This window comes from Lynx rufus, unplaced genomic scaffold (assembly GCF_022079265.1).
Source record: "Lynx rufus isolate CCGP_SWC_20201006 ecotype Redwood Valley unplaced genomic scaffold, mLynRuf1.p SCAF_9, whole genome shotgun sequence".
In the NCBI taxonomy this organism is placed as follows: domain Eukaryota; kingdom Metazoa; phylum Chordata; class Mammalia; order Carnivora; family Felidae; genus Lynx; species Lynx rufus.
In genome coordinates, this window is record NW_025814897.1 from 60,914,112 (window position 1) to 60,931,737 (window position 17,626).

The window sequence follows — 17,626 nt, forward strand, 5'->3', positions numbered from 1 at the left end:
GTTAAGATCTATCATTTATAAAATCCCAAAATGTGTCAGGCTTTACATGAATTTTGTGCTTTATGTAGATTATCTTAATTAATTTAAAAATCAATTTGCTTATAATATCCTAAGTTTTCATCCCAGGAATGTAAAAATTAGAGAGATAAACAAATTATAATATTTCACACAGTGGAAAAGCTAGGATTTGAATTCCATGTATATAAATTTAAAATTGGTTACAATTCTACTATGTTACATATCAATTCTTCTTGATGTGGTTAAATTTATAGAATAACATTAAAAAATAAACTTTTGTTACATATGCATGTAAATCACTAAAATTTCAAATATTCATGGGGTTTTTCCTCTTTCCATAGACGTACACTGTCATTGTTCCTTGGTTCTAAACACTACTATAAATGCATATGTATTAGGGCATCAAACACTTGATATTTGATAAATTTGTTTTTTCACTTCCTGATTTTTGTTGCTTTATTTAAAACTTATTTCCTTATCAACAGCGAGGGGAAATGGAAAGCTATTATTTTCTTACATGCTAAATTATTAAGACCACTGGTAAAATGAATCATGCATGTTGGATAATGATGCCTCCTGGAATCATGGATTTGAGCTATGGATACTTCTATTAGTGCTGCTCATTTTCATAGCCACTGCTGACCTATTTAACCTAAGTTAATTGACTTCAAATGCATCTCTTCATTTTCAATCTGGCTTGAATGTCTTAATCTCTTTAAGAATATTACAGTCTGTTATTCTGAATGGACCAGCATCATCCCTACTATAAGAAAAAGAACTAAAATTTCAAGCCTTACTAATAACGAATCTCTATTATTTTTGGACAAAGTATTTACTTCTTTGAAATTCAACATTGGATTTGGGCATATGACTCTAGATATGCCATATTCTGTGTTTTTGCTTAAAGAAATTATATTGTACTTACTTTTTATGGCAGAATTCTACATTGATGACTCATTCAGTTTGGGGGCTATTCAGACCCCTATGTCTAGCACTATGAACAATACATTTTAGATATTTTATCTTATCTAAGGAATCCCAGCCAGATTTTAAACTGACCACATGCTCTGGATTTTTGTATTTTCAAAATTTTGCTGTTTATGAATTTTTTCAGAATTGAGTTTCAAGGGGTACCTGGGTGGCTCAGTCAGTTCAGCATCCAACTCTTGGTTTTGGCTCAGGTTGGTTTTGGTGCTTACAGCGCAGAGTCTGCTTGAAACTTTCTCTCTCTCAAAATAAATAAATAAACTTGAAAAAAAAAGAATTGAGATTCAGTAAATTGTGAAGAATTTCTAATTTTTATTTCTAAGCTTTGCTGAAAACTCTATGAGAATAGGACCTTTCCAGTAGTAGATTCTTAAATCAAAAGCAATTCCCAGCATCTTATGTTTACATGGTTGTTCTTATAATTTCATTTTAGAAATACTTCCTTTAATGAAGCCAAATTTCTTATTGCAGAATGAGCCCACATAAATCATCTAACATTAATACATATCCACAGTCTCTCTGATGCATCTGTACTTACATCAAGTGAAGGCAATGAGGAAGAGACAAGGCTCTGAGGTCTCATTCACCTCTGAAGGAAGGGTATCTGTGAGAAACCCATTCTCAGGAGAGTTGTTTACCCCTCAGAAAAATCTATTTATTCCTAAGGGATCTTTCTGTCTAATTGTTTTTGCTTCAGAGACACTCTGCATGCCTAAATCTACTTGCTCTCCCTTGTGGTTTAATGTACTGCAATTGCTGAGGTTGTTTTCTTTTTTGACTTGCTATGATTAATATTGAAATATATGCCAAGAAAATATAAATATTGAAGAAACATGGAAAGTGTATGAACATAGTTTTCACACCTGCTTTAGGAAGGAGACCACTGAAATCATTTGATATACTCTGGTATTGTAGCCCCAGTTATTCCACATTGAGAAGATTTAAAGATTATTTTCTCCCCCCACCACCTCCTACAGGGATCAAAACAAATAAATGTTATATTGAAGATAATAAACAACAGAGAGATATATAGTTGTACCTTGTGGTCGGTTAAGCATCAGACTTAGGCTTAGGTCATGATCTCATGGTTCATGAGTTTAAGCCCTGCATGGGGCTCTGTGCTGATAGCACGGAGCCTGGAGCCTGCTTCGGATTCTGTGTCTCCCTCTCTTTCTGCCCTTCCTCTTCTAGCTCTCTGTCTCTCTCAAAAATAAATTAAAAAACATAAAAAAAATTGAAAATTTTATTTTCTCCATATCTGTGGACATTAATGCATAGAAAAAGGAAGGAAAAAAAATCAAATTTATACAGTGGTTTCCTATAGAGAAGACAGAAAGACTGAACTTGAGGAAACATATCAAGGAGGACTTTCACCTTTTCTGTAAAATCTTTTATTAATAAGAGCATATTTATTATTTCTTGTATAACTAAAATATAATTTAAAAGTCTTTTAAAAAGTTTTTTTCTTCTTCTGATTTTCTTATGGAAAACAGAGGGAGGAGAAAGGGATAAGATTGGACACCTGAAACCCAAAAGGAAAATGTGATTTAATTTAAGAATTTTAGTGTTCTATGGGTGCCTGGGTGGCTCAGTCAGTTAAATGTCCAACTCTTGATTTCAGTTCAGGTCATGATCTCATGGTTTGTGGGATTGAGCCCTGCGTTGGGCTGTGTGCTGACAGCATGGAGTCTGCTTGGGATGCTTTTTCTCCCTCTCTCTCTCGGACCCTCTCCGCTACTCTCTCTCTCAAAAATAAATAAATACATATTTTTTAAAAAGAACTTTAGTGTCCTGAACAAAGTCTAAAAGTGGAGATGAAGAGATGTTTTCATGTTAGAATAGAAGAAATACAGATTCATTGGATGCAAGAGCAAATGGTAAGTGAGGAATTAAGGACGGTTTACTAGTTTTTGTCTTTGGCACCTGGGAAAAATTTTTTTTTTAGTTATGTATAGTAGTTGGTTCTGGGAAGCCATTCATGGAGAAAAAAAGTGGCTAAAATTATTCTTAGTCAAGTTGGGCCTTATGCAAACTGGGATAAATTCCAGAGACTGTGATCTCGGGTTCCAAAATTGCCCTTTGCCTATGCAATTTGAATTGTTCAGATGGACTATTTGATAGTCCAATATGTTCAGTTCAATTCAACAACTATCACTGAGTATCTGCTATGTGAAAGGTATTCTGCTAGGTATTATAGAAGCTTCAAGGCTTTTTTTATTTAGGGAATTTATAGACTTGTGGCAGCCATTTTATATTAATATTAATATATATTTATATTTCTATTATTTCCATTTCTATGCCAAAAGTACATAAAGGCAAAAAAGATACTGGCAAAGTACTATAAAAGGTGAAATATAGGAAGGCAAGATCAAGTACCATTGGGCAATCATGAAAAATTTAATGATGAAGCTATTTAAAGATGAGCCTTGACATACAAGTAGAATTTCAAAGTGGAGGGTGGGTGTCAAGATTGAAGTAGAGTCAACAGTGAAGCTCAAGTCAACAGTGAACAGCTTTAGGAAAGTTGCATGTACATGAAGAAACAGCCGACTGCTTTTCTTAGACTGTGAGTATGTGAAAAGAGAGAGAGAGATAGATTAAATTTTCAAGGAAAGTTGAATCCAAATTTTGGAGGACTATATCAGAGTTAGGAGCAGTTGCTTCATTTAGTTGGTGTATGAGAAGTGAACATGAAAGAGATACTTATTGTTTTGTTATTAAATTTTACTTGTGCTGTATATTTAGAAAATTAATTCAAAGTGAATGATGTGTGGTTTTAGGTGGAAACATCAGATATAGGAAGTCAGTTATCTATAGGAATAGGGTAACTGAGAGGTAGTGAGAATCTGAATCAGTATTTTGGTGGTAGAAAAGATAAGATTGCCTTAGGTAGAAATAACAGCATTGTGGAGATATTTGAATTGGATGGCATCTAGTTCCACCCATCTCTAAAATTTCATGAGTTATAACTCCAATTTATGATCAATTTTCACTGACTTTGAAATGGGTCTTTATGGGCCAGTAATTGTTAAATATGAGTTCCCTTGGAACATACCAGTTTGAGCACAGATTTTTGAATCTGCTTTGTTTTCACACTATAAATGATGGGATTCATTACAGGGGGAATGAGCAAGTAAATATTAGCAATCAGTGTGGGCACATATGGTGGAGAATGTTTTCCAAATCTGTGAACAAAAGACAGGCTGATTAAAGGGATGTAGAATATGGCCACAGCCGTGATATGAGAAATGCAGGTGCTGAAGGCCTTTTTCCTCTCCTCTGGGGATGCAATGTTGAGAACTGAGCGAATTATCAGGACATAGGAAATCAGGATAAAAATAGAGTCCACTCCAGCAGTAGAGATAATTGCAGTGAGTCCAAATGCACTGTTGATCTTTGTGTCTGAACATGAGAGCTTCATTACATCAGGGTGGAAACAGTAGGAATGATGGAGCACATGACTGCGGCAGAACGATAGACGCTTGAGAAGAAGGACTAGTGGTATCAGAATGACAGTTCCCCTGGTAACGACTGCCAAACCAATCTGTGCAATCCTTTCATGAGTTAGAATGGTAGCGTATCTCAAGGGGTTGGAAATGGCCACAAAACGATCAAAAGCCATAGCCAGGAGCACTGAAGATTCCATGAAAGTGAAGAGGTGAATGAAGAACATCTGTGATAAGCAGGCATTAAAGCTGATCTCCCTGGCATTGAGCCAGAATATTCCTAGTACTGTTACCAGTGTAGAGATGCATAAGCCAATGTCAGTGGTGGACAACATGGAGAGGAAATAGTACATGGGCTCATGGAGGCTTGGCTCAGTGAGGACTACGAAGAGGATCAGGGTATTCCCAGAAAGAGCAGTTAAATAGAGGCAGCAGAAGGGGATGGAAATCCAGGCATGGGCCCATTCAAGTCCAGGCACCCCAGTCAAGAGGAAAGTAGGGAAAGTAGAATTATGGAAAATTGGCATTATGGTCTGCAGGAGCTGAATTATCTTGGAATATCTTGATTTTCTAAATTTAGAATTTAAAAATTACTTTTTGTTAAAGTTTAATACACAGAAACTTAGTAAAGTGCACAAAACTTTAGAGTACAGCTCAATAAAGTTTGGCATCTATATGGACTCATATAAATCCTTTCAAGATCAACTGATAGACTATTAACAGCAACCCAGAAGTCTTCCTAATGCCTCATCCTAATCAATCTCTTATCCTATTGTAACCATTATTCTGACTTCTCTTATCATAATTAATTTTCTCTCTTCTTGATCTTTATATAAATAGAATCATACAGTATATACTACTTGCCTCTGGCTTCTTTCACTCAATATTATATCTGTGGGATTTGTCAGTGGAATGAGATATTTAACTAAGTTCAATTTAATTTCATACCTAGCTATGAAATTGGTGTTTGGTGTGTATCACTTACTACCCTGGACTCTGATCAATATTTTTTTTGTTACATATTTTATCCTTCAACTGGATTATAAGCTTATACTTATTAATATGGTCTCATGAAAATAAGAGGTTATTTTTAGCTAATCTTTGCTTAGTAGAATTCTTTGCTAATAGGAGATATTCAATATGTTTTTTGCTAATTTCTGTTTTATTTGCCCTTTCTGAAATACTCTAACCATGAGTAGATCCTGGCCTAAGAAAATAATTGGTTCCTTTTTGCCTTGGAATTTTAGAATTATTAAATTCAGATTCCAAGTGAAAATTTATTTTGACTTAGCAGAGAACATCAGGGACAACCCAGAAATCTACTTTAGATAAGGCCAGTTCATCCTATCTCATGACATATGTTTATTAGAGGGAACTAGAGGGAAGATGCTTCAGGTCCCGTGGATCTGAAGTGTGATACTCTTTTTACTTTGTAAACTAAAATACTGCCTTGTTTACCATTATGGAACCTGCCTCTATTGTGGTAAAAATCAATAAGGAAATTGATAATCTTCTTTTGTAGCATTTATACCCTGCTGTTTCACCTGGCCTTTGATTTCTTATAGGGTTATTTGGATATAGATTATATGACTGATAAGACCATGTTCCAGATGATGTTCTAAGTATTTTATATATATTACTTCATTTGAGCCTTTGAAAAGCCTAAGAGAGAAGTATTTTTTATTTATTACAGATGCATAAAGTGAAATTTAGAAGTTTGGACAAATAGCTGAAGGTCACAAAATCTGAAAGAACAAATGTTGGGAATCATAGAAAATAAGATTTTAGAAATTGTGCTATTAACAACTGCACTACATTTTCCAACGATAATAATAATGGTACCAATAATAATGATATAAGGCAAATGTGTTAGAGATATCTATGTCTGCAAATCTCCTAATTATTTATCATCTTTATGGTTCAGAGTTGAAACAATTATTTCAGGATTGCTTAAGTATTATATGATTGTAAATAAACTAATGAGACTTGATTTTAGCAGATTGTAATTTCTTAAGCATATTGTTGGATGCTTTAATTTAAATTAATCCACTGGATACTATAAGTTAAATTAACCCATGGTGTATATATTATAAAAATGAATTTATTGCTCAAAATATATTTTAAATCTCTTTAGGATATCTATTATTCCTTTAGAATCCATCCATGATAATTTCCGTTAAGAATGCCCATTTTTATACAATTTTATCATTAACATTTTTTTAATGTTTATTTATTTTTGAGAGAGAGAGAGAGAGAGAGAGAGGGAGAGAGAGAGAGGGACTGAGCGTGAGTCGGGGAGGGGCAGAGAGAGAGAGACACAGAATCTGAAGCAGGCTCCAGGCTTGGAGCTGTCAGCACAAAACCCATATACCATGAGATCCTGACCTGAGCCGAAGTCAGATGTTTAATCAACTGAGCCACCCAGGCGCCCCAATGCAATTTTATCATTTAAGTGACTATATAATTTACTTATGGATATAGATAAAAATTAGTTTGACTCTTTTAATAAACATGTTACCTACTTCTACATACTTTGAATTCCATAGGCAATCTATGAACAATGTTTTTATTCATTTACTTTCCTAATTGCATACTTATCTTTATCATAGGCTAATTTCCTAAATATTAGATCCATGTATCTTACTCTGTAATTTTTCTGCTTCAGTATCTCAAAGTCCACTTGAGCACAAGATGACTGCATCTGAATTAGTCCCCAGAACCCCTACAACTTGTATGTTCTATTTTCCTCAGTTTGATAATAGCTCGTGGTAGCTTGATGTGCCAGGCTGCCTGATCCAGAAATCTGAATGTATTTCCACCTCCCATCTGTTGATCATCAATTTCTGTCGGTACTGCAACTGTTTGTAATTCATACAGCATATTGCTCTCACAATTTTGTTTCTAAGAATTACAATAGACTTTAATTATAAAATAATTTTAGCTAGTACTGTCTGAAACAGTCTCTCCCAGTTTTCTATTACATTTTCAAGGAAGATAAAGGATGAAAGGAACAGACCAAAGAAGTACTAATGCTAAAACTGATATCCTACATCTGAGATATTTTGAGGGTGATTAACTCCTAACTAAGGAATATGAGATCAGTTAAGTCAAAATATAGGATAGCACTTGAGTAATCAAAGAAAGGGTAAAATTCCTCTATTCTTTTAGGAAGAAGAATTGAAGTCTGATCTTCTAGATTAGTAGTCATTGCATATAAAGAAAGGTCTGGAGTTATATCCTGCTGCAGAGGAAAATCAGTTACCATCACACGATGGTCTGCCAAAACAATGAATAGCAACATAATCTCCCTGGAAAGACAAAATGCTGTTCCTATGATTGAAAGTGTTGTAGATTCAATTAATTAAATTAATTTATGTATTCATTCACAAAAAACTATTTAAAAGAGTCCTTCATTGTATCTTACTGAATTTAGAAGCGGTGTCTGTGGAATGTTACAAAGTTAACCACCTACATGGACAGGAAGAAGTGCCTGCATGCTATGAACATGCTGACCTGAGAGGCACGCTGGTCTTCATGTCCGGGGCCTGGGCTGAAACATGTACTAGGTGAAAGGTTGGAAGATTAATGAGAGAATAGTCCTAATATTCTTAGTGAGAAGAGAAATTAATATTGAGCCAGATTGTTTGCCCCACATAGCTCTACCTGTCATTGCTTTAATTGAATAGCACCATGAATAGGCTGTGACTAACATTCCTAGATTTTTTGTGAGAAGATTTTGGTTTTGGAGTGAAGGTTCCCCTAGACAGACATAACAGGACCAGTGTGTGAATCCAGGTCTGTCTGGCTCTCTAGGTATGCTCATTTCACTGTGCCATACTGCTTCTGGTGTTCAGACAAAATGAAAAAGAAACAAATCAGATTGCTGAAGACTGAATGGAATAAATGTGCTACAGTAGGCATAAACCAATTAGAAACAGAAGTAAAACAATGGTAAGGATGTGCCAGTGATTTTGGTTATTATATGTGTCAGGAAATATATACATAGAAGAAGCACAGCTTTGCTATGATTAGCTAAATAGTTGAAAACAAAATGTCTTTATGGAATTTGGAATTTCTGAATAGGTATCAGGTTCATGGAAGTGAACTAAAGAATGGAGAGCAAGTATAATCGGTGGCTCCAAGGGTTTGGAGACCAGAGACCTGTGGTAGGTGGAGAGAGTCTTACCTTTCAAGATGTGAAGAATTACAGAGGATACAATACCAGAGATTAAATGAATTGTCTTTAACTTCCCTTCCAAGAAACTCTTCCTTGGGTTTAAGCTAAATTACTCATGATGGAGCTTAAAGTCATCAGATACATTTTATTATAGAGACAACTAAGTAGTGGTGCTGATCTGAGACCAGCTGCTTGACTTGGCCTTTAGATAGGGAGGAGAGCTTCTTTTATCCTTATTTAGAGTGGGGTATATGAAGGTCACCTATTTACCTCTCCGTATGGAAAATTTTTACAAAGGACTTTGATGGTGTAGCCATTTACCCAACTGGGATAAATACACCCTTGGGGGATTTCTGTGCTAGTCTACTGTGCTTCACCTCTCTGCCCCAAGTTATTTAGCTAGCACCAGGAAATGCGGATGCTCTGACAAGAGAAAAAGGACAAAAGAAAAATAAACATATTGACACAATAACTCTGTGTTTATCTGTTTTAATTAAAAATGATATTGAACATGAATACAGCATTTAAGATAAGGATCCAATATTTCTTCTTGATTTTTATTCTATTTGTTTCTTGTAAATAATGAATTACACAGATTTTTTTGTACAACTAAGTGGAATAACAAATATTTTGAAAGTATTTCCAGGTAATAGCATTGTGCCAAGTACATAGTACATATAAATGAAATATTTGTCGAAATGAGCAAATGGATTCCTACAATTCAGAAGCAAACAGTAAAATAGAATTACAATGTTAAGGGATTCCATGCAGGTTACACTTTCAATAGAAGAAGAAAGATTTGTCAGCATAGCCATTCAAATGGAAGCAACTCCTAGAAAAAAATAGATTGGTTCTTCTTCAGGGATTATGTTAATTAACATTTGTATAGTGATTAATTTTTCCAAGTAATTTTAGGTACATTATCTTATTTTGTCTTAGTCACTCAGGCTAAAACAAACATTTTTAATTTACCTAACATATACTGGTAAACAGTACTTAACACAAAATCAGTGGTCAGTAATGTTTGTCAAATTAATTTATCGCTCACTCTTGCAGATCTATTTCAAGTCTAGAAAAGAGAACCATATAAATAAGCAAAATAGAAGCCATTTTATTAAAGTCTACTTGGTTGATGATTAGGCTAATTAGCTAATAAAGTTGGTTAAATGTAGGAGTCATAAAAGTAATTTTAACCTACACTGATCATTTTATTTTAACTTGAGACATATATGTAATTTATTCATCATTGTTTGATGTAGAGTTAGGGTCTTTCAATGTAGTTCTGCAAATTGCAATTTTATATTATCTTCCTTTGTAAACCATATATTTAATAAGCTGTATACAATTTCCATTATAATAATTATGATGACTGAAGGAAAAGCAAGTAGCCTACAGTGTACTTACTGGGGGCAATTAGGATTTGCTAACTAGAGAGTGATCTATGAGTGTTCAACTGGCCGCTAGCATTAGTCAGTATGTTTTACAGAGGGAATACATATGGCAAGTTTATTCAGTAGAACTTGCATGGGAATCTTTTTTTAATTAAGTTTTATGGGTATATAAAGAGCTGTATATATTTACTGTATACAATTTGATGAATTTGGGAATACATATACAGCTGTGAAAGGCCATAAATGTATTCCTCCCACCCCCTTTCATATTATTTTATGTGTGTGTGTGGTAAAACACTTATCATAATACCTATCCTCTTAGCAAGTTTTCAGTATACAATACAATATTATGATATACAGACCAACAGGTATGTGAAAAGATGCTCAACATTAATAATCATCAAAGAAATGGAAATCAAAACCACAATGAGATATCACCTCACATTTCTTAGGATGCCTATCATTGAAAAAAAAGAACAGCAACAAAAAACAAATACTGGTGAATATATGGAGAGAAGGGAACACAGCATTGATGGGAATTTAAATTGGTACAGTCTTATAGAAAACAGTATGGAGGTTTCTTGGGGTGCCTGGATAGCTCAGTAGGTTGAGTGTCCGACTCTTGATTTCAGTTCAGGTCATGATCCCAGGGTCATGGGATCAAGCCCCTTGTTGGGTCTGTGATGACAGCATGGAGCCTGCTTGGGATTCTCTCTCTCTCTCTCTCTCTCTCTCTCTCTGCTTCTCCTCTGCTCACACTCTTGCTCTCTTTCTCTCTCTCAAATAAATAAACATTATATATATATATATACATATATATGTGTATATATATATATATATATATATATATATATATATGAAAAAGGAAACAGTATGGAGGTTTCTCAAAAAATTTAAAGGAAGCATTAGATGCCCCTGGAGAAGAGCTTAGTCAAGTATTTTCAAAGTAAAACTTTTAATCATAAAACATACAGTTAATGGAGCACCTAGGTGGCTCAGTTGATTAAGCATCTGACTTGATTTTGGCTCAGGTCATAATCTCACAGTTCCTGGGATCCAGCCCCATGTTGGTCTCTGTGCTGAGCCTGCTTGGGATTCTCTCCCTTTGCTCCCCCATTTGCATATGCTTGCACAGGAGCACACATTCTCATGCTCAAAATAAATAAATAAACATTAAAAAAAAAAGACCACTGGGTGTTATATGTAAGGGATGAATCACTAAATTCTATTCCTGAAATCATTATTATACTATATGTTAACTAACTTGGATGTAATTTAAAAAATGATAATGAATTAAAAATAAATAAAACAATAAAACAAAAAAACAAAAACAACAACAAAAAAGAAACATAGAGTTAAGTTGTTACAGACATTTTGTGGTTGGTTTTGCATATTTTCTTCAATTCTTATAAATTGTCCCAGGCTAGAAATTACGTTTTTTTAAGGTTTAATGGTATATAGCATTATTTGTTATTAGTAACAAAGCATCTAGTATTATATTGAATTCATAAAACAGTAATTGTCAGAATAAGTAATTCTTTAATATAATAAATATGAAAATTTTATGGAGAATCTAAATGTAGACAGGAGAGACATTTTATTGTTTCTATGTCTAACACAGATTTTTAATCTTGATTATTTTTTAATCATTGCTTCAGAATATCTGAATCTGTCTCTGCTGGCCTGCAGGAAAGATATGACATGCTAATATATGTGTTTATACTTTATAAATTTACATAACTCTCTTGCTATTCATCTAATCAGTGATTTTGTAATCCCTGGTACTTTTGCCTTGAGGAGTTTTGCTAATGGGAAATTTTCAAATTGAAATTTTCTTCTGTTTAATCAATCATTTAATTCTTAGGATTCTGACCACTGCCTTAAAGACATTTGTCTTTAATCAAATGTTCTTAATGTAATCTATTGGATAAAAAACAGGTATATGAGTGGTGTTGAGCAATTTTTTGGTGAAATATTTCCCCTTTTCTGATAGACCCAAACATAGAAGTGGGCCCAATCTGCTGGTCCTGTAGATGTGAACCTGATTGATCACTACTAGAGACTTAGACACCTGACCTAAGAAGGGTCAATCAGATGTTTTTCTCATAAGCATTTTTAACATTGTATTTCAGAATAATTTCTGTGTTATAGAAAAGCTGCAAAAACAATAGTAAAATTTTCATATGTCCTTCACCCTGATACTTCATTTCCTGAGTATTTGTAACTTCAAGGGAAGCCTGTGAAGACTGAGAAATGGCAGGCTTTTGAACTTCTCCTGAGCAGCCCATAGCTTCTCTGGCTTCTTTGTCTTGGGTTTGGTTGTTTGGCTCCTCCTTGTATTGCCCTGCATACTTTCTTAATTTGATAGATGTGCTTATTATTAAGTGTGCCCTTCACGTCTCTGATTATCTCAGTAGTCCTAGTTCTGAGCTTTTAATCCATCTTCACATTCCATGGAGGTCGTATTTCCATGAGCTGTTTTCAGCTGATGATTGAATATGGCAGGGAAACTAAGACAGGCCCATTCCTAGAAGGCACAGGATTCCTCTGACAGATGACTTTGACTTGAGGATACCTAATGGCCTTGACTAACTCTGTTTAGAACTGCATGGCAGTCTGGGATGATTCTTTCCACCAAAACTTTTTTTCCTTATTTTTCTGTTTAACTCAAGGTGAAGCTTACATTAAAGTGTGACAGTTCTTCCAGCTTCCTTCTTGTCCATTCTTGACTTCTTCTTCTAATGTTCCCTAGCCCCTTGTTGGCTGTTTGTCTATTTTGCTCCAGGGATGTCATGCTCTATTAACCATCCCCACAACTGCTTTCACTTTGAACTCTATTGTGTGTTCTTTGGATCTTGTTGGTTTTTATGATAATTGCAGCCCTCTGGTTTTTGGTGATTATATGGCCTCTGTTATGTCCAGACCTCATCATATACATGGATATTAATGACCCTGTCTCAGTGACCTTATCTCCTGTTGTCCCTGGTCAGCAGAAAAGAGCTACTTCTCAACTTCTTAGTGATGCTGGTTTCATTTTCACAGCTCATTCCTAATGAACTTAGTGAATGGTGTGTCCTCTAGGCCTCTCATGGAACACACCCTAGGGCAGATCTTCTGACCTTATATAATCTATCCATCCTGGTGTGCTCACTTTTCTCAGCCACTATTCTATTGCTTAAAGAATTGTTCATAAAAGAAGTAGAATCAGGAAATCAACATAGATTAAAAGAAAAAGAGGAAGGAATATGGTATTTTGGGGTGGGAAGTAGCAGAATTCAACTTGAAGTTAACCTGTTGCATTTGAGGAATGGTAAGAATACAAGTCTAGTTAGAAAACCTGGCTAATTGGGGTGTCTGGGTGGCTCAGTCAGTTAAGTGTCCAACTCTTGGTTTCAGCTCAGGTCATGATCTTGTGGGTCATGAGATTGAGCCCCACATCAGGCTCCACACTGACAGCATGGATCCTGCTTGGGATTCTCTCTCTCCCTCTCTCTCTGCACCTCCCCCACTCATTCTCTCTCTCTCTCTCTCTCTCTCTCTCTCTCAAAATAAATAAATAAACTTTTAAAAAAATGAAAACCTGGCTAATGAAGTAGATAAGCAAGCATGTTTTACTACAAGGCTAAGAGACTTTATCCATCCTTCTGAAGGAAACATTTTGATTCCATTTTTTCCATAATTGATCAGATGACAGTTTACTGGATGGATAAATTAAAGAGAGAAAAAAAGGCAAGGGACACAACAGATGTGCATGAATGAAAGAATCAGGACATATACAGTGTATGGAAAACATAATGAAAAAAATCATGCTTTCACATGGACAGAGCTGTTTTTTTTTCTTGCCATTCTCTTTTATTTTCTCTTGTGACCTATAGGATGAACTATTCAGATCCTTAAGACTCCCCATGATAATCTTTTTTCAGTGGTTTCCCCTTGAGCTACAAACTTTATTAGAATGTTAATTTAGTGAATTTACCTCAATCCTACTCAATATACTAATCCAAGTACTAGTTTATTTCCTTTAATGAATTATACTAAGTAACATGCATATGTAGTATGCCAGACATTTTGTAGATCAACAATATAACTCAACCTAAATAAAATTATGCAAATATTTGCTTGCACCTTATAAAGTTCCCTAAATATATCAAAAGCATTTCCCTCTTGCCATTATCTTGTTCACTTTCTTAACTCTAGATATCCTCCAGAGATAGGCTCAATCACAGCAAACTTGGCAATACTGTGGCCCTTTGAGCATCTCAACATATAAGTCCCTCAACTCTAATATTCCCAGGTGTTCTATCTTTCTGAAGCTCCAGTCAGCTAACAGACATATAGAATTACCAGAGCAAAAGTCCCCCATACATTCAGGAAGCACACCCAAATTTCTAAACTAAATCTACAAATCAATTCCTTTATAGAATAGTATTGTTCAAGCAAAAGATGTTCTTTAAGCAACTAATACAAATCCTACAATCTAAAGTCACTTAATAGAATCCAATGGGTAGAGAAAACAGAACAAAAAAAGAGGTAAAGTTTTGTATATTCTTCAATGCTGTGTCCAGATGGGACCTATGAATTTAAAACTCAGAAGAGTATTCTTCCATGAGGAGTAAAATGGTGATGCAGTACTTCTCACGTTCTTCTAGTTTCTTCCAAAATATATGTCTCCTCTATTTACCTTTGGAAACATTTTCAACTTAGATGGCAACACAAACAAGAGGTATAATTTTGCCTTATCAAGTTAGTACATTACTTTATATTTGTTTATGTCACTGCTTCACACACTAGACTTTAAGCTTCTTGAGTGCAGAGAATATGTTCTATTGAGCTTTTGATTTCTATTGCTTCTCACAAAGCCAAACATGAAGTAGGATCCCCGTTGCTTGTGTGCTGGCAAATTGAATCTCTGAAAACTAAGAAGTCCTCATTTGTAGTGTTTTTCAGTTCCCAGGTATAAATGGTTTTTTCAAGCTGCCAGGACATGGTGGAACACAGAGTTGAGATGAGATGCACAGCATGGCTGCCTGTAAGCTGATGTGCGCTGGCTCCATGTGTGCTGGCCTTTTTTTTTTTTTTTTTTCAGGCTTGTATTCTCCAGAGGAAAAGTTATCTGATGTTTTCCGTGACTCCATACAGGCCGTAACAGTTCAGAGAAAGTGACTAGTTCTAAATACAAGTCTAAATAATACAGCTTAACAATACAGCTGTATCCCAGTGTTTGTGGGCTACATGAAACATCCCTCCTATTGATTACTTTTACAACTGCAATAAAATTGATGTGACTCCACTTTCCTCTTCATTTTTGTACCATTTTATACAACTGACTTTTAAGCTTCTGCCTGTCTCTTAAATTGATATGGTTACCATAAGTTCTTTTTTAGGAACAAAATATTTTAGGTCGGCCATGTATAGCTGTTTATAGGCTGAACATCATAAATTATTTATCTCGATTCTTTGGTTGGTTAAGATATCCATAGTAGGTCCTTTGTGGCATTTGTGAAGCCTCTGAAATTTTATGGAAAATCTGAATGTGTTTATATGTGATTTTTCTGTGGAGAAGTCTTCATCCATTTCATTAGACTCCAAAGGGACTGTTATGCTTTAAAAGGTTAAGAAGCTCTGCCTCAAACTATTTCTAGTTCTCCAAAGTTCCCATTTCCTGTAATGAATTAGCAAATGCCCCTAATCCTTGAAGCTGTGCTATTGGCTGTCCAATACTAAATATTGATCTCTGGCTTACATGGCATGACATATCTATTCTAATCTTTTGAACTATTAACTATGAATGAAGAAAACAAACTATAGTCTAAGAAAGACAACACAACTTTCTTTTAAGGCATGATATATAAACATGAAGATTCTTACTTTTTCAGTTCTTACTTTTGATCTTATAATATTTTTCCTAGATGCTTTTGGCAGAGTGTTAATACACTAGTGAAGAGCATGGCATCTAAGACGCAGAAAGCCTGGATTCAAATCTCAACCCTCAGCCATGTCAGATGTCTGGCCTTTGATGGCCTAAATGTCTTTAGGCCTCACTTTCTTCATCTCTAAAATGTAATTAATACTGTATAGTTCACTGAGCTCTTTGAAGAGTAAATGGAATATGTCTTAAAAGCTGTTAGTAGAACACATACTATAAAGTAGTCACTAAATGTTAATTACTCTGAGTATTTTCTTATTTCATTATCAATGATTTTCATGTTTCCCTTTTGGACTATAAAATTCTTGGGATGTGACATATTTATGACTGAAAACACAAAGCCACTCTCTAAATATTTGTTGATTAAGGAATAAAATGACAAAAAAAAATCTGATAGACAGTAACTTACCAGGACTACTTTTCTACAGTGAAAGTCACTTTTTTCAGGTTTTTCTCAAACAAACAGCTCTGTTTGTTTTGCAAGGAGAAGACTGAGTATAGCTTTGCGAATCTGTTTTGTTTTTACACTATAGATGATGGGGTTGAGCACTGGAGGAAAAAGCAGGTATATATTAGCCATCATCGAATGGACCACTTTGGGGGCTGATGGACCATAGCGATGCACCAAGGATAGGCTCATCATGGGGATGTAGAAAATAGCGACTGCTCCAATGTGGGACACACAAGTGCTGAAGACCTTATGGCGTTCTTCAGGGGAGGCAATACTGAGCACACAGCGAATGATCAAGATATATGACAGGATAATGCATGGTGTATCTACTCCTGTGGTCAGGATGAGATCAATTAATCCACAGATGCTGTTGGCCTGAGTATCTGAACATGCTAATTTAATCACATCTGGGTGGTAGCAGTAGGAGTGGGAAAGGACATTTTCTCTACAGAAATAGAGAGGCTTAAGGAGCAAAAGTAGTGGTACTATTAATACTACACTACGTATAATCATTAACAAGCTCATCTGAATTATTCTGGAATTAGTGAGAATAGTAGTATACCTCAGAGGATCACAAATGGCCACATAGCGGTCAAAAGCCATAGCCACCAGCACCCCAGATTCTATGAATGTAAATCCATGAAGAAAAAACATCTGGATAATGCAGGTATCTAGATTGACTTCTGTTGCATCAAACCAGAGGATACCTAATGTTGTTGACATTGTAGAAATGGCCAACCCCAAGTCAGCAGCTGAAAGCATAGAGAGGAAATAGTACATGGGTTCATGGAGACTCTGCTGGGTAATGATGACAAACAGGATCATGCTATTCCCAGAGAGGGCAATGGCATAGAGACAGCAGAAGGGGATAGAAATCCATTCATGGACAGACTCTAGGCCAGGAATTCCAGTCAATAAGAAGGTTGGAAACTTAGATGTCAAGTTACTTAAGATCTGCATGTTTTCCTGGATTCGTAGCATGCTGTCCTCACAATGCTCACATCCTATAGGAATAATAAATTACATTGTCACACAAAAATTTCTAGATAAATTTTCTTCTGCTTAAGGAGAGCTATATAGGTCATAGATAAATACTCTATCATTGAGAAAACTCTAAATCAAACTCTATTTTAAGTATATATACTCTTAAATTCAAGGAAAATATGTCTAATTTATGATGATAATTATTTGCTATACTGACAGAATTTTAGTTCATAAGATTCTATGGAT

General features: G+C 35.1%; 2 protein-coding genes across 2 annotated transcripts; both read right to left on the reverse strand.

Moving 5' to 3' along the window:
• Positions 1 to 705: 705 nt before the first annotated feature.
• Positions 706 to 4,978, reverse strand: LOC124505937 (olfactory receptor 51F1-like). Its single transcript, XM_047071984.1, has 3 exons — positions 4,061 to 4,978; positions 2,770 to 2,786; positions 706 to 781 (listed from the first exon to the last, which is right to left on the reverse strand). The coding sequence occupies exons 1-3, from the start codon at positions 4,976 to 4,978 to the stop codon at positions 706 to 708; spliced, it is 1,011 nt and encodes a 336-aa protein (XP_046927940.1).
• An 11,381-nt stretch (positions 4,979 to 16,359) lies between these two features.
• Positions 16,360 to 17,377, reverse strand: LOC124505938 (olfactory receptor 51F1-like). Its single transcript, XM_047071985.1, is given in 2 exon segments — positions 16,360 to 16,444; positions 16,446 to 17,377. Coding segments are annotated over 2 exon segments (1,017 nt in total).
• Between the last annotated feature and the right edge of the window lie 249 nt (positions 17,378 to 17,626).